General features: G+C 46.4%; 1 protein-coding gene across 17 annotated transcripts in view; it reads right to left on the reverse strand.

Moving 5' to 3' along the window:
* CD36 (CD36 molecule (CD36 blood group)) overlaps positions 1-25,413 on the reverse strand; it is a 73,001-nt gene that overhangs the window by 16,889 nt on the left and 30,699 nt on the right. For all 17 annotated transcript variants that reach the window (XM_088652035.1, XM_088652044.1, XM_088652043.1 and 14 more), the window contains 5 exons: positions 9,741-9,901; positions 7,503-7,647; positions 4,633-4,815; positions 3,238-3,329; positions 622-668 (listed from right to left, as the gene is read on the reverse strand). In XM_088652035.1, coding sequence (XP_088508161.1) covers positions 622-668; positions 3,238-3,329; positions 4,633-4,815; positions 7,503-7,647; positions 9,741-9,901 — 628 coding nt within the window. The remainder of the gene's footprint in view (positions 1-621; positions 669-3,237; positions 3,330-4,632; positions 4,816-7,502; positions 7,648-9,740; positions 9,902-25,413) is intronic.

Raw genomic sequence — 25,413 nt, forward strand, 5'->3', positions numbered from 1 at the left:
AGTACAATATACAAGTGTGACACTAGATGGCAACAGTGAGCTGTGCAAGATTCAATGTATTTTTAAAACGCCTTAAAATAAAGCATTTTCACACCAAAATAAATACATTTTCCACCAAAAACACAATGCAAACAGAAGTGCAGAATACAAATTGACAAATTAAAAAAAAACCTTCTGATACGGTTGTTTGTTTTCTGTGCTCATCAATGCACTCAAATTGGTCACCAGGAGAAGGCCCTACCAACACTATTTTTGTGCCCCTAAATCCAAAGTTGTAGAAGAGCACTCCTGTGTCCTTGTTTTCCTATGGCCTTATTTTCAAGCAAACTATGGGAACAGGCAGATCTGCTGCTCTGCCTTCTATCTACAGAGATCTGCAGTGCAGCCCACAAATAACCCCATGGATGTGACAATGCATTTGCAGAGCAGAGAGTCTTTCTTTGCAAGGTGCATGACATGTAGGAATGTGCTTGGTGGCAACCTGGGACAGATCCATATAAAAGAACCATTAAATTTACTGACAATGCAGAACACTTGTGCTTTTAAGCTCTCTGGCTCAAGATTTTTAGTAAGAAATTGGTCCTAAATATCAGTAGTTTACACCCACTCACACTTACTTACCTGTGCCGTTGATCATAGCACAACCTCCGGCCCAGTATGGAAGGGTGCTTTAAAAGAAAAAAAGGGGATGATGACAGAACTTCAGAGAAAGATCCATTTTGCTATACAGTACAATTTTCTATATTAATATAGGAGACTGATTCATGCCACAGGGCTTTCTTTTCAGAAGGATTCTCTTGTGCAATCAAAGGCCTGGTTCAATGATGCAGCTCCCTGAGTCTAGGGCTGCTACAGGATTCGCAAGCCTGGCTTACACTGCCAGGTGTCAACCATGGCAAGCATGGACAACTCGTGTCATGCCTCAGGCACAGCTAAATGGAAAGGAGTCATGCATGTTGGAGAGCTCAGTCAGTAGAGCATGAGATGCTTAATCTCAGGGTAATGGGTTTGAGCCCCACATTGGAAAAAAGATTTCTGCATTGCAGGGATTTGGACTAGAATCATAGAGTTGGAAGAGACCACAACGGCCATCCAGTCCAACCCCCTGCCAAGCAGGAAACACCATCAAAGCATTCTTGACATATGCCTGTCAAGCCTCTGCTTAAAGACATCCAAAGAAGGAGACTCCACCACACTCCTTGGTAGCAAATTCCACTGCCGAACAGCTCTTACTGTCAGGAAGTTCTTCCTAATGTTTAGGTGGAATCTTCTTTCTATTAGTTTGAATCCATTGTTCCGTGTCCACTTCTCTGGAGCAGCAGAAAACAACCTTTCTCTCTCCTCTATATGACATTCTTTTATATATTTGAACATGGCTATCATATCACCCCTTAACCTTCTCTTCTCCAGGCTAAACATACCCAGCTACCTAAGCCGTTTCTCATAAGGCATCGTTTCCAGGCCTTTGACCATTTTGCTTGCCCTCCTCTGGACATGTTCCAGCTTGTCAGTATCCTTCTTGAACTGTGGTGCCCAGAACTGGACACAGTACTCCAGATGAGGTCTGACCAGAGCATAATACAGTGGTACTATTACTTCCCTTGATCTAGACGCTATACTCCTATTGATGCAGCCCAGAATTGCATTGGCTTTTTTAGCTGCTGCATCACACTGTTGACTCATGTCAAGTCTGTGGTCTACCAAGACTCCTAGATCCTTTTCACATGTACTGCTCTCAAGCCAGGTGTCACCCATCCTGTATTTGTGCCTTTCATTTATTTATTTTTTCCCCAAGTGTAGTACTTTACATTTCTCCCTGTTAAAATTCATCTTGTTTGCTTTGGCCCAGTTGTCTAATCTGTTCAGGTCATTTTGAAGTGTGATCCTGTCCTCTGGGGTATTAGCCACCCCTCCCAATTTGGTGTCATCTGCAAACTTGATCAGGATGCCCAAGTCATTGATAAAGAGGTTGAATAAGACTGGGCTCAAGACAAGGACTAGATGTGGCCCCTTCCAACGCTACAGTTCTAGGATTCTATGGCACACTCGCAAAAAGGTACATATGCATTCTTACTGCCAGAGCCTTATCATTTGGAGGCTGTGTTTACATCTTATTGGTTAGTGAGGGAAGCCACTCCAAGGTGATTATTTCCCCATTGCCTTCTACACTACTTGCTCTTTCAAGAATTTTGAAACCAGCCTGAGTGAAATGTTCAACAAAACAGAACTGCCCAAACCAGTGCATTAGAACGGTGCTGTGCTAAATTAAGCATTGCTACGGTATATATACACATTACATTTGAAGGACCTGCCTCTATCAGCCAAATGATGATCATGCAGGTAAGAATGGCTTTGAAGGTATACAAAACTTCCCTCCGTCAAGAATACTAGTGCAAATATCAAGGCTTGGCTTTAGTGTGCTGTTGATCCACAAAATTAAAATTAAAATCTCATCTGTATCCCTCCCTCCAAAAAAAGAACTCAGGAAGGCATACATAGGACAGTTGATTTTATATTTAAAACCATCTTGTGAGAAGCATTGATCAAAGTTAATTTTTGCACCAGAACCTTGGTAGTGGCAAGTTTCATTCTCCCCCATAGCTTCAAGGCAGGGAGGCATATGGACCCAATGGCAATCATCTTGGCCCTGTATCTTCTCATAAAGCCAAGAGAATGTATTTGTCCCGAACAAGTACAAGTATAACACTTTGTCCTGAAAGTGTTGTCAAACACATCTCTGCAATGGAGTCATTTCAAGCCTAGCAATCTCCTAGATTCAATCTTTCTGCACTGAAATAACAATCTGAGAAGAACCTGCTGGATCTGGCCAAAGGTCAGCATCCTGTTCTCCCAACCAGATGCCCATGGGAAGCCTGAAAGAGGACTTGGGCACAACAGCACTCTCCCTGCAAGGGCCATTCAGAAGCATCCTGCCTCCAACAGTCGAGGCAGGCCATAGCTTAATCTCCAATGACTTTGTCCAATCCTCTTTCAAAGCCATCCAAGTTGGTGGCCATCACTGCCTCCTGGGGGAGAAAATTCCATATTTCAACCATGTGCTGTGTAAGAAAGTCCTTTCTTTATTCTGTCCTGAATTTTCCAACAGGTGGCTGTAAATTCATACAGAGACACGGGAGTTTGCAACAGCAAGCTGAGAAAGGAGCCGCTGTATACGATTACTGAATCATTTTCAAAGCATTGGAAAAAATCTATGCACATTATTCAGATATACATTACCTTTTGTTTTTATAACTCTCGATGAGTGCTGTCTTGCTCGTGTCATTTTTCCCATTGTGGATTCTATAAAGGCCATCCAATGTCTCATTATACTTGAGAGAGGAGAGAAAACACACTATTTTCAGTACAAACAGGTTTGATAATGAAGGTAAATCCCAGGGTTCTTTTCTATGTTCAAATAAATGTACACCATTCCTCATTTCATGCTTCTTAGCAGTCAATTTATTTCTCTTGCACATTTTTGCATGAAGACATAGCATAGGACCCTTGTACCTACGCGACCGCCTCTCCTGGTATGCCCCGTGGAGGACCTTAAAGTCCACAAATAACAACATTCTGGAGATTCCGAGCCATAAGGTGATTAGATTGGTCTCGACTAGGGCCAGGGCCTTTTCAGTACTGGCCCCGACTTGGTGGAACGCTCTTTCCCAGGAGACCAGGGCCCTGCGGGATTTGTCATCTTTCCGCAAGACAGAGCTGTTCCGCCTGGCCTTTGGGTTGGATTCGGTCTGACCCCTGTGTTTTTCTCCCTCGTGGCTTTGATTTATGGAATACTTAAAATGAGGCTGCATTTAAAATTTAAAATTTTAATATTGTATTTTAATTAATTGTTTTCTTCTCTTTTATGTCTTATTGTAATTTAATTGGTGTTAGCTGCCCTGAGCCCGGTTTTGACTGGGGAGGACAGGGTATAAAATATTATTATTATTATTATTATTATTATTATTATTATTAAGTATGGATTTGCCAAAACTGAAGGCAAGAAAAGTAGATATATTGCTGATCTATTTAAAATGGGTTAGACACCACCAAAATTTTGAATCTTTTATTATAAATAACCCAAAGTAAGATACTGAAATACTAATGTTCAATGTAAAGCCTCAGTCAACGGGATGGCACAGAAATAAAAACCACCCTATTCATTTCTCAAGGGTGGGCACTAATGGAACTAGACCACCTGCTCCTTTTGCATCAGAATTAGCCAATGGGGTGGACTTCAGATCGTGCCGGACTACAGCTCCCAAAATGCTGGCTGAGGCTGATGGGAATTGTGGTCTGGAGAGGGCAGGCTGGGTACATGATCACTGTTTAGTCCAGCGGGGGTGGACTGAGGCAACATGGTGGCCTGTGGAAGGACAATCTTTGCCGCTGCCCCCAGCAATGGCGGAACAAGCCCCTAAGGAGCAGGTTTGCTACTTTAAGGCTGAAAAAGAGCAATCTCAGCCGAGGAAGCCCCAGCTGAGTTGTTTCATTCTCCCCTCCCCTCCTTCAATCCTACCCTCTCCTTTTTCCCAGCCTGGTTGTAAGATCCAATTTCTAAGGGCCTTTCCATTCTCCCCCAGCACCCCACCACCAAGACAAGTGGTTTATTTCCCTTTGGGGACGCATACGTACAGGAAGGAAGACGCCAACAACCCTTTCAACTCCTGGAAGTGGAATTTTCTTCAAGAAAGGATCTTCATAGCCCCAGAGTATTTCTTTCACAGTTCTGTTCTGAAGGAATTGGGACTTCGACGACTTCACCCAAATGTCCAACAACGCTTGTATGAAGCCACTTTGATACAAAGCAGGTGCAGCCTGAGACAAACACAAACACATATATTGCCTCTTGCATTCAGGTTGCAACCAAGATGCCTCCTCTCTTGTTCTTTGAGAGGCTGCAATAACCCTGCCAGAGACCAGGCAATGAAACCTTTTGGACATTAGTGATAACCAGTGTGGCTGATTGGAATCAGAGCAGTGACATGGGGCATGTTTTGGTACACTGTCTGCTGTATCTCATTTGGGAAGGAAATCTTGAAACATTCCCCAATGTTTTAAAAGCCCACCGTGTACAAAGAGAACTAGAAACCTGGCCTAGTCTTCTTGTCTTCTATGGGGGGAAAATGTCTGGATTTTTAAACTTAAACACACGCGCACACACACACACACACAACCCAAGATACTTCCAACTTCTGATTCTACAATGAATCTAATTGCTTGACATGATTTCACACTATTAAGTATGACAGAATATGGTAGTTGTCTACATTAGGGATATCTAATCTGTGAGAAGGAGAGAGAAAACTGAAGTTTAAGGCTCTAAATGTAGAGCCACATGGTGCACAGCTTCTCAGTTCTCTTCCATTTGCTACAGAATTTATTTATATGCTGTGTTATGAAAGCTGTTAGTCATTCAGACAACGAAGGGCCAGGAGGAAACTTCTATTTTGGCAACTGCAAGGCCAGCTGCAAACTTATCCTGGCTAAACCATGATTTCTCCCAGGGTACCGTGATAGACTAAAGTAGGCATCCCCAAACTTCGGCCCTCCAGATGTTCTGGACTACAATTCCCATCATCCCTGACCACTGGTCCTGTTAGCTAGGGATCATGGGAGTTGTGGGCCAAAACATCTGGAGGGCTGCAGTTTGGGGAGGCCTGGACTAAAGCAACGAAACTAGCATCTCTAAAGAGCATATTCTTAGGGCCTCACAAAATTACAAATTCCAGGATTCTTTGAGGGGAAGCTGCTACAGTCAAGATGCAATGAAACCTATGGAATGATGCAATGAAACCTATGGAAATCAATGGTGCCCCTCTGGAGGCTTCATCTGGGATAGGCCCCCCATAGCTACAGTTCTGCGGAAAGGTGCATAAATCCCACCTTTTCTCCAAGAATTCTAGCCAGTATGATTCTCCTCACACACGCCCTTGTGTCCCCACAACAACCTGAGAGATTGGTGAGGCTGAGAAATGGCAACTGGCCCAATGCCACCAAGTGAGCTTCGTAACTGAGTGGGGATTTCAGCCTTGGTCTCCGCACTCCTAATCTGATGCTGAAACCACCACACCATCCTGGCTCTCCTAGCTATAATGGAGAGCGTGCAACACCTTTCATTTCTGCCTCTAAATATAGCATTATAATTCCTGAAGGGATATTTCTGGTAAATATTGGAGGAGGGAGAGACAGCTAATCAATGGAGCAACTGCACCACAGTTGACAATCCGATCTTACCTACAACACTTAGCTGCTACTATCCTTACCTTCCAAGTCCCGGACTGCAGAATCCGGGACCGGCAGCCGTGTGACACCGGAAGTTGCGTTGACGTAACTTCCGGTGTCGCTTTGCCCTTCTATGGGCACCAAAAATGGCCACCGCTGGCTTCAAAAGTAGCTTCTACGCATGACCGGAAGTGCGTCAACGCGACTTCCGGTGTCGGCAGCAGCCATTTTTGGTGCCCATAGATGGGCGGGCGACACCTGAAGTTGTGTCAACGCACTTCCGGTCATGGGTAAAAGCTACTTTTGAAGCTGGTGGCGGCCATTTTTTGTGCCCATAGAAGGGCAAATCAGAAAAAAATGCCAACCGGCAGGAGAAAATAACGGAGAAAAACGGGAGACGAAGTGATGCGGGGGAAAGGTAAGTAAAAACGGGGGTTTCCTGGGGAAAACGGGGTACTTGGCAGCTATGCTACTATCCCGACCTCAGAAGAGAGGAAAGGGGAGGGGCCTATTACAGGGATGCTCAAGATTTCTGAGATAGTTTCAAGCCCTCCACATAACAATATTCACCTAATCATCAATAACTATGCAGCTTTAATATCAGTTCACAAAGAAAAGTAGTCTCATTAGATCAAGACCATCACCAGATCTCTAACCTCAAATTTTAATTTGGGAAAATGAAAGCTATTCCCAGCCCTACCTGTTTAAGCAGTCAACTCTGGAAGAAATTAGCTTTACTGTGGCGCAATCGGAGGGTTTAAGAAGGGCGAAACACTCTTCCCATATAAAGAAACAAACAATTCAAATTGATGCAAACATGCAGTGTATCGTTCTACAAATCAGGTCCCAAGGGGGTTTGGCAATGTGCTTTTCTTGAGAGCTACAGTCTCAGTAGGGTTGGGTGGCTCTGGAGATGCCCCCACTCTGGCACTAATTGGCACCATTGTTAGTAGCCTTGTCATAGAAGCCAAGTATAGAAGCTGGACAAGGGATTTGCGAAAGGTTCTCCATCCCCAGTGGCCAAGGCAAAGAGGGCTCAGACAGCAGAGTATGGCTACAATCGCACAAACTCCACACAGTGCCTTTTCTGTGGTGGAAAAAGAAAACAAAAAAGACAACCGCACTATTTTAAAACTGATTACATTTTGTAGCTGGAGGACAACTTTTGTCCTCATTACTCAACCTGTGCATTTGGAAAGATGCATGTGTGAGAAAAGGGTAATCTGAAGATGAGAAAGTTTAAATGTTACATAATTAGGTAATTTGCCTGGCTTACGTACCACAACGGCAAGGTTGACTATTGTGAAAGTGTCGTTTTCTGGCCCGACTGAGAGATGCGGCTGAAAGAGAGCAATATTTGGCTGGAAGAATGACACTGTGGAGTCATCATGTTGAGTGATGTTTTCTTTGGGCAAATAGCGCACCCTTAGAAATCAAAGAAGAAATTTAACTGCAAAAGCTGAATTGAAAGAATGCCTACATAGCACCAGCCAGCTGAATCAGCATTTCTTCCCAATGCCAGAGCATTCCCTCTCCCCCAACACACTTGACATCTTTAGGGTTGCTTTGGGTATAAGTTTTGCTGGTTTCCTTTTCATCGCAGTGCTTTGCACTAAATATATATATAGGTGGAATTCAACTAAGTATTACTCAGAATAGACCCACTGAAAGTAATGAGCATGACTATTATTTTTATTATTGGTTATCGGTTTATTTCAATGAGTCTACTCTGAGTTAAAGTCAATGCCTTCAGAAGAGTTCCCCCTGAAAATTTACGTAAGAGCAGAAGAGCCTGCTGGGTCACCATCTAGGCCAGCATTCTGCACTCACAGGAGCCAACCAGATGTCTGTGGGATACCAGCAGCGAGCAGAACATGAGCACAAGAGCCCTCTCCCCTCCTGTGGTTTCCAGCAACTGGTATTCGAAAGCATTGCTGAAGAGCCCAGCCATCCTGGCTAGTAGCCGTCAATAGTCCTCTCCTCCAGGAATTTGCCTAATCCTCTTTCAAAGCCATTCACGTTGGTCAGGGGCGTAGCCAGGATCAAAATTAGGGGGGCAAGGGGGGGCAAGGCACGGGGGGAGGGGCCACAGTGGGGCAAGGAAAGCCATGGTCGTTCAGGGGCGAGAGGGGGCGCCAGGATCAGCCCGAAATCGGGCTGCTCCGACCCCCTCCTCCCCCTCCGTGATCGGCAGGGGCGAGGGGGCACCAGGAACAGCCCGAAATCGGGCTCCTCCGACCCCCTCCTCCCCCTCAACAGGCAGGGGCGAGGGGGCGGCAGGATCAGCCCGAAATCGAGCTGTTCCGATCCCCTCCTCCCTCTCCGCGATCACCAGGGCGGGTGGAGGGAAAGCTGGCTTTCCCTCCACCCGCCCCACAGCCAGCAAGGGAAAAGGGAGACGTCCCTTCTAGCTGGCTGGCTGTGGGGCGGGTGGAGGGAAAGCCAGCCAAACGCTTTGCGCGGCTCTGGGGCTTTCCCTCCACACGCCCCACAGCCAGCCAGGGAGAAGGGAGACGGCACCGGGCAGCGGGGCAGGCTGGCCAGCGGCCCTGCTTCTAGGGGGGGCAACTGCCCCCTCCTGCCCCCTGCCTACGCCCATGAAGTTGGTGGTGATCACTGCCTCCTGGGGGAGCAGGGTCCATAACGTATGTGTTGTGGGAGGAAGTCCTTTGTTTTATCTATTCTAAGCCATAGATTGGGCGCAGGGTTTTTGTTGCTCTTACCTTACTTCTGAGGTGGTTGAGGGGCCCTACACTTCTTTCACTTGACAGAAAGTGATCTGTCTCCAGTGATCTGAATTGTCCAGCCTTCCCACCCATGTGCACTTCCTGAAATCTCCCCAGTGACATCAACCAGTCTGCCCCGTAAGCAGGGAAAGGCAGGGATGCAAACTACTGTGCACCTGACTGCTGGGCCTTGTTACTGCTGCTGCTGCTCCTGCTGTTTTTAAAGTGAAGATTAAGGTTTGTTCTCCTTAAAGGTAAAGGTAAAGGCTCACCCCGTCACAGGGATTTGAACCGCCGACCTTCTGATCAGCAAGCCCTAGGCTCAGTGGTTTAACCCACAGCGCCACCTGGGTCCCGCCTTCTCCTTAAAGACAAAGATGAAAATAATGCAATGGAGGTTGATGGCCAAACTCAGTCCCCCCCCCAACTTCTGATGCTTCAATTAAAGCTCAGGGAAGGCAACACGAAGTAGCTCCTCTCGTGGAGATTAAAAATAAACACATCAGGAAATGCAGGCTGCTTGGGAGTCTGGATGAGTGTTTAATATAAAGAGAGCCACCTCACAAAGACAGGGTAAACTCAGTCCTGAACCCAGCAAGATTATTAGGAAAAACACAGAGGGGGGAGTGTGTGACTCCTTTTTCACAGAAGACTTTTGAGTAATTAGAGAAGAGGTTTTTGGCACAACACTAGAACTAGCAGATTTGGAATAATCAGGTCTGCCCACCAACCCACCCTCAAAAAAGAACAGACAGAAGGACACACACATTTAACACAAAAAACCTTGCCTACCTGTAAGTGTAAGGCCCTTTCTGCTTGAGTACTGGATGTGATCCATTTTCCATTACTTCTTTTGGGTTTTGCACATCAAAGATCCAAAATTGCCTATAGACCGGACTCCCGGGTACAAGCCAGTTCTCATATGCAATTGTACCATTTTCAAGGACTGTTTCCTGGAAGAAGAAAAGAACAAGGAGAAAAGAAGGAGTGTTGTGTGCTGTGCTCCCTCAAATCAGGCTAAGAGTGTGAACCTTCGTACATTTCAACAAAATGTAAAAAAAATGTTACTACTTATTCTTTTAAAAGGCACAAGAATGGGAAATACATTATAAAAGTAGACAGGGCCATCTTAAGCGCCCCTGACGCCGTGGTGCACCGGATCTCTCCGGCGCCCTCCCGCCCCGTTTCCCAGCGCTGTGGGTGGGTGGGCGCAGCGTGCTGCGTGGGCGGGCAGACACAGCACGATCTCTCCAGCGCCCTCCCGCCCCGTTTCCCAGCGCGGTGGGCGGGAGGGCGCAGCGCGCAGCTGCGCAGCAGACCGGCCGGCCAGTGGGCAGGTGCAGCTCGCGGCGCCCTCCTGGTGGGCCAGCACTGTGGTGCCCTGCGCTGCCCAGCCTGCACGCAAGGCCGGCCCTGAAAGTAGATTATAATTGCTCAAACTAATAATTGATTAATGCATTTTAGGAAACATTTTAACTAAGTGCTCCATTCATCACTGTAGATTTAAACTGTGTTCCTTTTTATTCCAGATCAATATATAGGTGTGAGAAGGGGAGAAAGGTGGGGGGGGGAGCTTCCAGTGAAATAGAGAAACTATTTCAGCTACTGCATTAAGGAATAGTGGCCTTAAAATTATCTTATTTGACATGCAGTGGGAGTTGTGGTGGTTCTAGCAAGATTCTTCTTCACCAACATTTCCTAAAATAGTGCTCATCAGTTACAAATAGCTGTTCTAGGACTGGTCTTTCCCAAATCAGAGAAACACACTTTGTAAGGATAATCCTGCAAATTAAGAGAATAATAAGAATTGCTGAAGAATCTGAACTAGTAATGTACAGATATTGATACAAAATCTCATTTGAAAAAAAGACAGTGAAAACTTAGATCCATGATTTTCAAAGTAGACTTTAGCACATTGCCTGAAAGTTAATTAGACCTAATTTCTAAATTAGAAGAAAATAGCAGATCAGAATCTTCTGTGCAGACAGAAGGGCTAATACAAACAAAACCCCCAAGGTTTTGGCCTTAGCATTGATTGATTGATTGATTGATTGATTGAATAATTTATTGCGCAGTCAGGCGGAGTCCCCCCTAAACCCTGGGCAGCCCCGAGCGGAATAAAGACGCAAGACCATGTTTTTTGGGGATTGAAATTGGCCACAACTTTATTAAAATTCAGATGTAGGGAGACCTTGGCTCAGGCATTGGGCATATATCCCTCCCAGCCCCCAGCCGGGGGTGGGGTAACTTTCAGGGTTGTCCAGCATGTGCGGGGGTTGGGCTAACTCTGGAGAACATATGTTCAAGCAGATAGCCCGCCCCCCGCGATCGCCGCCGCTGGAAGGGGAGGGCAATAACAGCCAACTGGCATCATAAACAGTTGTCCTGTTTACGGGAACCCTGTAATCACCACCGCGTTGGGGCGGGGGGGTCTCCGCCCCCACACCCCTCCTTTATGTAAATGACTAAAGGATTCCGCCCAAGGCCTGCAACCGTCAAGTTGCAACAAATTGCTACGGGAAAGGCGAAACCTGCCAATGCACAGAAATTCCTTTCCGGCCCTTTAACAGCAGCCTTGTCGTAGCAGCGCCTGCGTGCGTGTACGCCTGTGGAAGGAATAAACCTGTAAAGCAAGCATTATTTTAGGGAGTGGAGGGTGGGAAGGCTCTGAATCCGTCGGCTGCTTCCCCAGAATGGCTCCTCTTCTCTGTGTGCCAGGTAAGGCTACCTGGCCAATCCCCCGGCACGCCTCCCCTTGGCTGGATTGGTCGACTGACCGAGTGGGCGGAGACACCAGTCTCCAGCCTCAGGTGGGCAGTGCCGGCTTCCAAACTTCCAGGGCTGCCCTAGGGATCCCAGGGGGGCTGCACGCGACTGCACAAAATGTGCCTCCCCTTTTAGGTTGGGGAAACAGTCATTACGGTCGGAGACCAGCTTATAAAAACACATTTGGGGGAACAATCCCAAAGGACAAAACTTACATATAAAAACTTGTACAACGGTAAAATTAATGTTTATAAAAGCAATGAGCGTATAGATACTTAAAACTTTAAGGTAAGCTGCCGCAGAGAACTGGCCCTGGGTCGCCTTAGCATTGGTTTAGTGACATTAAATACATAACTTTGGGGATCCTCCTTTGCCTCTCGGCTTCACTACTCAAGTGACAACTGAAGTGTGGCGATAGGATAAGCTATCATTACTTCTATAATTTATTCATTTGAATAACTGAAGCAGTTCATTCGCTTTCATTTCTCATTTAATTCAATGGACACCCCACCAATCTTCTGTCGCTTATAACTTTTGTGCTGTAGATCCTATTGTCGTGAAATTCAGGCCAATCTATTACCCTTCCAAAGAATCAAACCTGCAAAGTTTCAGTCCTATTTTATATCTATTCACTGCTCCCCCTCCTGCCACCGCCTTTTCTGACCTGTATAGGTGATTTCATTTCTTCATCCCAATAGCAATGAATCAAACAGGTTTCCATTCAGAACTCGTTTTCTGAACTACCATTTATTTTTTAAAGCAACAGGTCAGAGTGAAAAAAGGAACGATTTTCACATGTCTTTTCTAAGTTTGCAAAAGAGCAGCTTTTGAGCAAGTCCTCCTAAGGCTCCTGTGGGAAATTGCTTCATCTTTTTGCCAAGGACTTAACCTTCACTCCAAAATATGCAACAAAGGATTGTGTCTGTAGAGCAGGCATACGCTGCACTGAGCTTTTCTGACAGCTATTCAGAGTCAGGCAAGGCCATGTGGTCCTCCTGCCAATTTACATCCATTTGGCAGCTGGCAACATGCACAGATACAACAGGCAGCCAGTGCTATTTTTCTAGAAAAAGAGGTGCCATAACTCACCTTGAACGCCTCCCTTGTTCTCTTTAATGGCAATGGCACCTGCCAGAGGTTATTGTGACTACTCCTGAGTAACGACCTTCCACATGGTTGTCTTTCAGAAGTCTTTATTAGTGCACATTATTTACAGTGTAGCGAGCAGTCGGTTTCATGTCTCCTCATTCCGAATCAGAATCCGGCACTGCCCCCTTCCGCGATTTGGACCAACACAAAAGCCTCAAGACAGTGAATCTCCTCCCCTTTCTCCTCCTCCTCAACTCCGGAGTCGGGGAGGAAGGGTCTGCGTTCTGCCTGATTCCTCTCCTCTCTTTCCCTCTCCCTCTCTTCCTGCCTGTGGAGCAGGGGCTCCTGGATGTTGCCAGAGGTCTGGCACTCCCTTTCCGTCTCCTGACTTTCCTCATCCGTCCCTTCGCTTTCATGACTGCTTGGAGATGGGCTGCTTCTGATGAGGGGGGGGGGGCTGTTCTCTATAAGCCCTTCCCCTTACAGCACCCCTCTGAGAGGTTCTGGAACTAAGTTCTAGGGAGTTCCAGCTTTTAAAAAAGCCCTGCGGGCAGCCAGTTTAACATGGAATGCTATCAGCCGAGTGAAGCTCTTTGTGTGTGGATTTTGTTTTCTTTAAGTTGACTCTCCGGACCAAATGGTTCCGAAAAGATCTCATCCTTAAGACCTTCAATGCACTTTGTCTGTGTTTCCCAATGCTGTCAAAACCTGCTAAGCAAATGCCACAATTCCATCTAATGCAGGAACCACATGAGATTCGTTAGTCCCTTTACAGAGAGCCAGACAGAAAGGAAATGTAAGATGCATTTGGGGCGGGGAGGAGTAAGCAGAACGTGATAGAGAAGGCAACCCAGTTTTGTTATTTAAAAATCTTTGTCACAGGATCTGCCTGACGTGCTCCAGAAGGCAAAAGCCTGGTGGCAATAGATTTGCTTGTTCATGTGCTCTCTTACAAACTCCTGTCACCCTGACTCAACATTTGCAGCATTTTAACACTGAGCAGGTCCCAGGAGGCCAGGGATTATGTGGAGCACGGAGAAAGAGGAGGAGAAGTTGAAATGAAAAGTCAGGAATCTACTGGGGAAAGGTCAACATGCTTTGTCTGGGACTTTGGATAAGGCCTTCAGAGGGGGGGGGGAGGCCATCTTTACATGACCTATGAGACACAAACATACAGAAAGTTCACTGGCACCAACTGCTGCTAAACAGCTGACAACCGTTTTCTCCTATTGCTCATCCCATGTTAACAGGGTAAAAAGTTAATTCTTTGAGTGGGAAGTCAGGCTGTTTGGAAAACACATTTGGCAGCCTGATTTGGGCCACAAATGGAAGGGAAGGAGCAACAGTCACCCTGAGGGAAATTCAACATTCAGAACCAGCCTATAGCAAAGGCCTCCTTGCCCTTTCCAGAACAATCCTTAATCTCCACAGAAAGATTAAAAGGGTGTTAACATCAGCAACAAAAGCCATGGTGCACATGCTAGCACTTGCCATTCCGATCATATCCCTGAAATGGGCATCAAAGAAAATGCTCCCCCCCTCCCCTGAGTTGTAAGGTTGGACAAGAAATTCAAGCCTTCTGTCATTTTTATTTTAGAGAGAATTCTGTGACGGTATTCCTGAGACACAGGTCTCCCTCTTCAAGCTGCAGGTGGGACCTCTGGTGCTTCGCTATGATCCGCACACAGAAAACCAGCCTGTTAGGAAGAACTACTTTCTCCTAGAGCTTTTCCCTATCAGGGGTCTGGATTTGCATGGGGAAACCTGCAACAAGAAGCATCTCAATTACACCATGCACCTCAGTGAGAATTTATATTATATCTTTATAAATTGGTTTTCCTCTTCTAGAACTTGGGGACATCCAATGAAGCTGAATTCAATATTTTTTTTAAGGCATAGTGTCAGAGGGTCACTATGCAATGGCGTACGTCTGTTCCTACGCCAGCAAAGTAGTCGGGGCACCCCAAAACGCCTCCCCCTTGACCTGTGTCATGGTGCTCTCCTTAACTCTTGCGCCGGAAGGAGCGATGCCCTCTCAGCCTCCTCCCTGTCAAGGCGGTGGAAGGGCTCTCCAGTATCCTTGAGCCCTTGCCTACATCTCTCCTCCCCTGAGCTTTCCCATCGTTCCGCACGCTGGCTTCTCTCTTCCTCCGAGTCTTTCCCCTCTCCTCTGGCTGCTTCAGACCCACTGCTGCTCCCTGTGCTTGGCAAGGTGGATGTCAGGATGATGGGGGCTGGCTCCCTGTAGGGAGCCACCCTTACACATAGTGACTATTCCTGCTTCATATCCTGGCTTATGTAAACAAAATGGACGAGTCCAGGGCCGTCTTAAGCACCTTTGGCGCCGTGGTGCGACGGATCCCTCCACCGCCCCCCACCGCCCCGTTTTCCAGCGCGACGGGCGGACGGGCTCAGCACACAGCGCGGCCGTTGAGGGCGCTGCTGCCAATGGCGCTGCTGCGCGGCGGAGCGGCGGGTGGGCGCAGCTGCGTGGCGCCCCCCCCCGGCGGGCCAGCGCCGTGGCGCCCTGCACCACCCAGCCTGGCCGTAGAGCTGGCCCTGGACGAGTCAGTGTTTTCTGCACTGACTGGCAACCACTCTGAGGTATCAGACAGGAGGCTTACTCAGCATCCCCGCCAACTCCCGGACTGAAAAATCTGGGATCAGTAGCGGCGCCGCACCGGAAGTCGCTTCTACGCATGTCTGGACATGCGTAGAAGCGACTTCCGGTGCCGCTCTGCACGATTTCCGGTGCCCAGACATGGGCACTGCGGCACCCGAAATCGGTTTTGCGCATGTCCAGACATGCGCAGAAGGAGCCTCCCTGGCCGGCAGGAGCTGCTTTGAAAACCCGGGGGAATTACGGGATATTTCGCCATTCAGGATAACAGCGGGAAACGGCTTTAAAAATGGGGGTTTCCTACGAAAAACAGGAGACTTGGCAGCTATGCTTACTCAGTCTGACCCAGAGACCTTCTGCACTCCAGCACTGAGGGTTGGCCTTTGAATGAGTTGGTCAAGTTAGCAACATCCTCATTAATTCTGAACACTTTTAAACCAGGATAAATATAAAGGCTGGATCACATCCAATGCCATCACATTGTGTGTGTGTGTGTGTGTGTGTGTGTGTGTGTGTGTGTGTGTGTGTATCTGTGCACATACACATGCAGCTCCTGTGTATCCTGTTTTTCCTCTTTTTTCTTGAAGCAGTGGAACTGTGGCAGAGGTAAGTGGGTGAGAGAGACTATTGTGTTCTTGCAATTCCTGGCAAAAGGGCTTTGCATATTCTGCAAGACCCAGCATTTTTATGTGGGAAGGGGAAAAAATAGTAAAACAAAATTGTTACTTTCTACTTGGAAGTTACTTATATGCCATTTTAAAATATCCTGCTAGTAGAGATGGATATTGCCTGAAACACTTTGAGGCTTGCATTCCTGTGGCTATGCTAAATGTTGTCAGTTTCTCATATGCAATAGAATTCTCAAAGAGAAATTGAAGGGGGTGATGATGGCCATTTGAATTGAACGCAGCTTACTAGTGCTGCATATTGAATATATCCCTGTATTACCGGTATCCCAGTACAAGCTCAGAGAGGGAACCAAGAGAAAAGGTTGACCTAGGAATCCCAAAGCAGGGCCTGGCTCACAGTCCAAACTGTCTCTATGCCCCCTGCATCATTCTCTGTCCAGCTGCTTATTGTCCTCCCCGGCTATGCCAGAGGCCCCAATGATGTAAAACAAAACCCCTGAGAAGGAGGCATTGCATAGAACTGACAGGAAGACAGAGCAGCCTTGTAAAATGAAAACATTCCTGGCAAGGATTCTCTTATCAAAGGGAATGATGCGTTACCTGCTGGAGAAACGGAATTTACCCAAGGGCACCGGGGCCAGCCAGAGATATGAATTCGACAGCAATTGACAATACGCATAGATGATGTGAGGGAGGAGGGAGGATGCGCAGATCACCAAGGTCCCCTATAGCCCTGTTTATGTTACCCTTGCCTTTGCGTCGATGTTTCTGACCTTTGCCTTTGCGTCTATGTTTTAGACAAACATAGTCAGAAAAAGGTATAAGAACTGAGTTTGAAAACCATTTTGTTGTACTTGCTTGTGACTAGCTCACCAAGTGCCTTTGCATGCAAAATAAAGCCTTTCTCCTTTAAAGAGAAAACCTCGGAGTCTCCATTGACTGCTTCCTGACATTTCTTACTGGGCGCAACACAGAATCCGGCTACAGCAATAAGGCTGCAAAATAAACTCGGATTGTTAGGCTAAACCTGGGATGGGGAACTTTTGAACCTCCAGGTTTTGTTGAACTTTCCATCAGACCCAATGGTCAGGGATGAGGGGGGCTGCAGTGCAGCAACACTCAGAGGGCAACACCTTTCCCACCCCTGAGCCAAAATGGCAACCAGTGCCAGAAAGAGGGCTTATTCTAAAATTAATTTAGATGAGCATTCTGGGCTCCTTCCTTATTTACTCAGCGCTGCCAGAAGCAACTCCAGTTGACTGTACATCTAGTTATTGACCTACACATGAGGTTGTTTTTTTAGTCTGCAAGGGAAATCCTACTGCAGCAGTCAAAAGTAGGGGGTGGGTGGAGAAATTTTATTTGGTTCAGATTCAAAAGGTACATCTACCAAATTTGCACTTGCCAAAGCAATATGAAAATGGCCATCTTTCAAAATTTGCTCCTATGAGTTTTGCAGTGCAGTTCTCCAACCACACAATATTTACAAAAATGCATATTTTAGGGGAAAGCGTGCTAATGTAAAAGTGAAAGTAATACAGTATACAAAAATGCATTATATATTTGGGGAAATGTGTACGTTAGTCAAAATGGCAAGCAAAAATGTGTTGATGAGGAGAAATTTATACTAAAATACAACTGATGTATTTCTACAACACATGTAGCCATTCTTCACAGGTGAGGAGTCAGATATGTTCCAAAATGTTTCTGAAGATCTTTTAACATTGCCAAAAATTGCCTCCAGTTTTCAACAGTGTCTTGCTACTCCTTGCAAAAATGTACATTTAGCCTATAACTGACTTTTGCTCCGCATCAGTTGCTTTTGTAAAATGAATTATATTGCAATGTGAAAGAGCAGCAAAGTCGTGCACGGTACTCAAACGCTCCTACAGCAATCCTGTCATGCCAACAAATGAAGCAAACCAGAGTCTGGTTGGTTGTGTCATCTGAATCTGGGCTCATGATTGGTAAGTCGGCTACTGCTCACGGTTTGAAGAGAAATGAGCCAAGAGCCCAGATTCAGTCTGTGGCTTCTTTCATCTGCAACATTGCAGCAGCAAGGGTAGAGGAGGAGCACTGCAAGAACTTCACAATAAACTGTGGCTTGTTTTATGCTACAGTTTAATGTGACCGTTGTTCTGGGCTTGACTCAGTGCCAGACACATGTATGCAAGACTTCTCAGAGGTCCAGAGACGCCCAGGCCACTTTCACTCCTTGAGGTCCCTTGCCACAATAAAAATAAGAGACAATGACATATGAAGACGGAATAAGAAACCCCAAAAAGAGGACTGTGAGACATACCAGCTAAGAGAATAATTATGCCTTCTACCAAATCACACCTCTTACTTGCTACAATTTGCAGCTCAAAGCTGAGAGATCGTGTCACATTTTGGTCCAATGCACATAAAAAACAAGTTGCAAAACCGATCAAATGCCAAAACATTAACAAGTGTCTAAATTTGAGGTCCACTTTTGAGCTTGAGGCCCTGGTCAATTGGCCCTCCTGCCAGCCACTCTCCCTGAATTGGCCCTGGATCAAATATGGAGATGAAATGGAGGAAGAAGTGGGGAAATCACCCACAATTCCATGATATAGAACTACACAGGCCATAGTATTTCTTGGATTCGGAGTCTGATCCAGGACACTCATGAGCTGCTTTTTTCTCACTTTGCAGAACAGAGATGAGTTAACTGTTGTTACATGTTTTGGTAGGGACATAAACTGAGTAACCCAGGTCAGTTATGCAATTCAAGTCATTATCTCAGAATAGCTTGCAGTCATTTTATTTATCTAGCCAAGGGCAAAGTCAGGCAACTTTTCAAATCAGTAGATAGCAGTGTGCAGAATAAGTTTTCATAAAGAACTGCTTTCTTTGCAAAACAAAAAACCCACCAGATCCTGCCTATCGGATATGAAAATCAAGAAGCTGATCCAAGAGTGCTGTGTATAATATTGCTTGTTATGTCTTGTTTCCTTTAGAGTGGGGCACTTAAAAATCAGTGTCAGTATAGTGACTAGAGGACTTGGGCCATGTTGTCCCTAGTAATCCGTAAAGCTAGTCAATCTTCAGCAAGCCACTATTTAAAGATAAGAAGGGGAGGCCAAAACTGATAAAATAGCACCACACATTGCAGTACTATTGGTATGTCTTCCAGTAGTGCTAAATAATTATCCAGACTGACAATAAAAATTTGGCTCTTTGGCTGCTCATTCTGGAGTAAGCAATTCAAGGAAATATGGCAAAAATGCCACATTAAAAAGCCCCTTTTCCCAACGCATTTCTAAAAGAGAACACAGAAACTCCATCCATCTAATTTAAAACCTTTGTGCCAATTCCACTTAGCAATCTCCTTCCCTACTTCCAAAACCCCAAACAAGCCTGTTTCAGTTTCCTTTGCGTTTTCTTGCCACCAGCCTAAGCTGGTTAAAGAAAATTACCCCTTACTGGGAAGATTAATTGCAGTTCAGCCTCTTAAATAATGGAGATATGGGCACACCTTAGTTTCTTGGATGATACTCTATACACACCTGGACCTTTCACATTGCCCTACCTTGGTTGCCCTGCAGTCCTACGCTTTAATTTGAAGCTTCTATTCAGAACTACCAGCCTGCTATATTGCATTTGTTTAAACACAGCCAAGTACTGCAAAGTCTCAGAAGACAGTGTTACTACCAGGGTTTCCCCAACACAGATTCTCAGAACAAAGATGAAGGCTGAACACTCTAATGCAGTGGTTTTCAACCAATGTACTGTGGCACCCTGGGGTGCCCTGAATGTTGGTCAGGGGTGACGCAGACAACTCTGGCCTCTGTCCCTCTTTCCTCCCCTCCCTCCTCTGATGCCCTCATACGTCTCTGCCTCTCAAAGGCTTTCACAGCTATTTATTGCAGCAACCCTGGCTATAAGCTCAGCAGGCGAATGGTGCCTCTGGGAGGCGCCTCTCTTTAGGGTGGGGGTGGGGTGCAGCTCAGAGACCAGGGATGGAAGCAGGAGCTGCCCAGAGGACTCCCAAGGAGAAAGGAGAGGAGAGGAGGCTGAGAGAACATCAGTGTCGTAGCGTGGGGGGTGCAAGGGGGGCCGGCTGCACCGGGCGCAACATCTGGGGGGCGCTCGCACTCGCAGCTCTCTCATCCTCGCCCTCTCTGGCACCGTCCGCCCTCGGAAGCCTCTGTCCTTCGGGGCCCAGGCCCTATGCCCCGCTCCCTCGCCCATCTCTCCCTTGCCGCCCCATGTATCCCGTCACCGCCTGAGCCGAGGGCAGGGCTGGGCTGGGCTGGGCTGAGGAGCCAATTCAGCCGCGCCGCGCCCAGCAGCGACAGCGCCGTCGCCGCTGCGCACAGGAGCGCGCCGACGAAGCGAGCGTGAGAGCGCGGTCTGAGGCTGCGAGGACCAAGAGCGAAGGAGGCAGCGGCAGGGAAACAGGCGCCTTCTTCGACCCTGGCAAGTCCGCCCCAAGGGCAGGACTCTCGGGGGGAGCTGCCCTCAGCCGAACAGCCGGCTCTCCCTCGGGGCGCTTCTCCTGGGACTTGGCCAAGAGGTGCCCGCCCGGCACGCACGCTGGGGTCCGCCGGGAGGCAAGGCGCCTGCCTTTCCCACTCGCAGGACGCCATCCCGGGGGCTGCCGTTGGCAAACACAGGCGGGTGAGGGGCGCTGAGGGAGGACTGGAGCAGGATAGGGGAGGAAAGCTGTGCCCAGCACGTGAAATGATCCACTCCCACCCAGGCTTCTGGAGGACCCCATTTTCTTTTGATCTGACAGGCTCATTAATAGCCAGCCCCCCCCCCAGAATGGGCAATTAATAAAAGCCACTTCAATGGCCCCATGGGCTATAGCCAAGGAGGGCAGGGCGGCAAGGAGGGCAGGGGGCACAAATTACTTGCCTTGCCCCGGGTGCTGACAACCCACGCTACGCCACTGGAGAACATTCCACAAGGGAGGGTGTTTGAAAAAGGGTGAGAGGCTGCCAGCTCTGCAGGCAAGGGGTGACACAACTGGGCTCCTGAGCCCCACAGGGGTGCCGCAGAAATAATGCAGTTGGTCAAGGGAGCCGTGGACTCAAAAAGGCTGAAAACCTCTGCTTTAATGTATGCAGCTCTATCAGCATGCGTGATGCTTTACAGAACATACAAATGCAAAGAGTCCAATTCTGCTCTGCAAAGCTTACAATCTATATTTAGACGTTTCCAAGATCGAGCAGAACGTCTAAGCAGAAATCACACAGGTAGATGAAGACGGGGGACTGGATGGAAGGGGAGGTGGCTGGGGGGGAAAAAGAAAATCTGACACATTAGCAAAGCTGTGTTTCATTGGCACACAAAAATCACAGGAAACAAGAGTGGCGCAGTGGAGCCACAGATGTCTTAAGGAAGTTCTATGGAGAAGTCATGATGACTTTTAATTTATAGCACTGGAAATGCTGGACCCCAATATTGGACTCCAAACCTCCTCAAACCCTGTTCTCATGCTGAACAGACCTCAGCTTCCTTTGGTAGAAAAGCTGATGTCCTACAAATAGTTTTCAAAGATTTTCCCAGGATTTAACTAACAAGTCCCATCAGCGGAAGCCCTGTGTAAAGGCAATTGCCTGAGCAATGGGGCTTCCCCCTCTCCTCACCCCATGCCCTGCTGTGCTCCTGAAATTGGCTTGGTGGGTTGGGGAACCCCCGGAACAAAACACAGAGGAAGGAAAGCTGGGATTGTTCCATCTGAGTCAAGCCAAAATGCTTTCCCTTAGGACAAAGTTGAATTCTTCCCTTTGAACTTTTTAAAAAAAGAAGCCCCAAAGTAATTTAAATTGCAAAGAATACAAGAATGCCCCCGTAGAACACAATTTCATCAGTATTTTGGCAACACTTCAAAAGTATTGACTGAGTGACTGTTCAAGGGCACAAACACAATCAGCCAAGAGATCTGTACCATGCTGCCAATCCACTTTTGAGTCCTAACACCGAAAGACTGTTCTCCATGTGGGTCACAGTAAATATTTTAAAATGTGCTCTTTGTGGGTGTGTTCAGGTTCCAAGATCTACTTTTTCCCAAGCACTGTGGCTCCCTGCTCATACCAACTCTATTTCCCACGTGCAGTACCAAACATTTTATATGGAATCCCAGTATCTAAATGAGGAAGAGACATAATTTGTCATCTTTCAGCAGGGCCTGCAAGACAGAGCTGTTCCGCCTGGCCTTTGGGTCGGACTTAGTCTGACCCCTGTGTTTTCCTCCCTCATGGCTGGATTTATGGACTAAAATGAGGCTGCATTTTAAATTTTAATATTGTATTTTAATCTGTATTTTAATTAATTGCTTTTTATGTTTTATTGTCATTTTATTGGTGTTAGCCGCCCTGAGCCCGGCGGGGTATAAATAAATTTTATTATTATTATTATTATTATTATTATTATTATTATTATTATTAGTTTTTGGATTGGCAATGGTATAAATCTTAAATGGATTGTTTCAGGCCCCATAAGCACCACTGTCATGTTACAGAGGTCCAATTGGCCTCAACTAGAAGTCAGCTGTTTAGTGTTGCTGGTCAGGATCAGCCTGGCAGGTCAACTTTGACATGTGGGAGGGACCACCCACCTGTCAGTCATGTGATACCATCATTGTGTGGCATGATTGGTATGTGGATGGGCCCCTCACCACAGCACTTGGGGAAGACTGATGCTTGCAAAAGCAGGTTGTTGTTTTTTTTTACTTTCCCAGGGAGCTACATACACTAAAACTGATCAGAACTTAACCCTTTTTCAATACATGCCTCCCTGGGAAACGAGAACAATAAACCCTTCTGCACAAACCATCCTCCCCAAAACAGTTCTGAGGAGATGATACTTCTCCTTTCTGCAATGATGCCTGCTTGCTTCCACCAGTCGCCTTTTCCCAGAGATCAGGTGCATGCAGTTAAAAGCAAGCAGACCTGGTTTTGGTTTTTGTTTTGGGGTTTTTTTTTCTTTGTTTTTTGCTGCTTCCTTTGGCTGTGTACATCTTTTCCAAAGATGGCTTGGCCAAATTATGCAGGGCTTAAACATCACCTGCAGACTGTTAAGCTATTTAAATTTTGCTGGGATCAGACACCCACAACAGTGAAGAATTGAGCCCCACACTCCCACCCACCAGCTGATATCATGAGTGATGTCAACTGATTGACAGGTGTGTGTGGTTTGGATGAAATGACCTCACAAGCCACATTGGATCTCAGGGCATAGCTGCCAAGTCTCCCGTATTCCCCGGGAAACCCCCGTTTTTCTGGCTATCCCCACCCGAAAAAATGGATTTTTTTTGTTTTTCACGGTTTATTCTGGCATGGCAGCCATTTTGGAACTGGGCAGAGCATGCTCAGAAGCGACTTTTGATGCTGCTCTGCCCAGTTCCAAAATGACTGCAGCGCAACTTCTCGTGCGGCGGCCATTTTGGAACTGGGCACAGCACCATCAAAAGTCACGTCTGAGCATGCTCCGCCCAGTTCCAAAATGGCGGCAGCGCTGCTTCCGGTCTGCTACTTCCAGTCCGATCCCTTATTTTTCAGAGAGGAACTTGGCAGGTATGTCCCAGGGTGGGGGTGAGATTGATCTAGGGGTCCCCCCCCCCCGCTTTAACCAATTGTGCGTAAATCATTCTGGGAGCCTTCTTGGCTAAAAAGCAGGCAGCAAATGCTCTAAACAATATTAAAAACAAGTCAACAAAGAAATAAAATATCACGTGGATGCTTAAAAGGAACCTCCGTTCTTTAATAGCACTAATCCCACAACATCCACCCTCTGGGAGCACCGTGTGCGTTTCAACAACAAAAAACATTATACAAATAACTAACCTGCTGAGTAATGCCCAGCTTTCTGGGAAGTGTTCTAGGTAACATATAGTTCATATGGAGATCTGGCCAAGCTTGTTTGGCTTAATGATCACTTTGCATGAACTGAGAATGCATCCCAGAATCATCCTCTTCCTCTTCCTCCGAGAAGACTAGTAATTATAAGCAAACACCTTTGATATTGTCATTGGAGGAACCCCAAGCAGTTTAGAGTAACTCCAGTGGGGGGGGGGGGTTAACCCATTTTTAAAGCCCATTTGGAAACCACTGTTCAAAGAAATGTATTTCATATCAGGAAGGCAAACACACATCAATAGCAACAATATTCTAGCCTCCAGCTTGAATTTAGCTTTCTAAAATTTTAGGATGCCTCAATGCTTGAAAAAAAATATCCATGATATTGGAACTCATTTTGCTCCAAGAGCCCCTGTACAAGCAAAAAGAGTCATTGAAATCAAAAGTGCTTTATTGGAAAAAAACACTTTAGTAATAATTGTGCCGCAGCTAATATTGAACAAAACCCCACTTTATACACTATCCCACCAGCTGATTCCATCTTCTCGGACTGAACCCCATTTAATCTGTATTTAAAGTTCTCTAGTTTTTATGACTGAGTGCTGGAACTAACCACGGAGTATTGTGCCATAAAGATTAGCTACCGATAAAAAGATAAGTGTTATGAAATGTTGGCTCTTGAACAAGATACCAGAGAAATTCAGCACACAGCAGTACATAAACATGCACTTTACAGGTAGGTAGCCGTGTTGGTCTGACGTGGTCAAAACAAAATTTAAAAAAAATTCCTTCCAGCAGCACCTTAAAGACCAACTAAGTTTTTTATTTTGGTATGAGCACCAAAATTTGCATGCACACGAAAGCTCTACCAAAATAAAAAACTTAGTTGGTCTTTAAGGTGCTGCTGGAAGGAATGTTTTTTAATGCACTTTACAGTGGGGTTCTATTTTTTTTGGGGGGGGGTAGTTTTTAAAGTGACTATAAACTCCACCCCCTAAGATCTCACATGGCTTGTTGTAACCGGGTTTCAAAAATTTCAAAAAAATTCACTTTTCAAATAAAATAAAAAATTCCTTCCAGTAGCACCTTAGAGACCAACTAAGTTTGCCATTGGTATGAGCTTTCGTGTGCATGCACACTTTTTCAGATACAGTGGAACCTCGGTTTATGAACACCTCAGTTTACGAATTTTCGGTTTACGAACGCCACGGGCCCATCTGGAACGGATTAATTCGCTTTCCATTACTTTCAATGGGAAAGGTCGCTTCAGTTTATGAACACTTCAGTTTATGAACTGACTTCCGGAACCAATTACACCCATGCTTCGGGTTAAGTACGCTTCAGGTTGAGTACTCCGCGGACCATCTAGAACAGATTAATCCACTTTCCATTACTTTCAATGGGTAAGTTGCTTCAGTTTATGAACGCTTCAGTTTATGAACAGACTTCTGGAACCAATTGTGTTCATAAACCGAGGTACCACTGTACACTTTTCAAATGTCATCTACAGTGCCATAGGTGCCAATTCCCTG

Source organism: Zootoca vivipara, chromosome 9, assembly GCF_965207765.1.
Source record: "Zootoca vivipara chromosome 9, rZooViv2.hap1.1, whole genome shotgun sequence".
Lineage (NCBI taxonomy): Eukaryota > Metazoa > Chordata > Lepidosauria > Squamata > Lacertidae > Zootoca > Zootoca vivipara.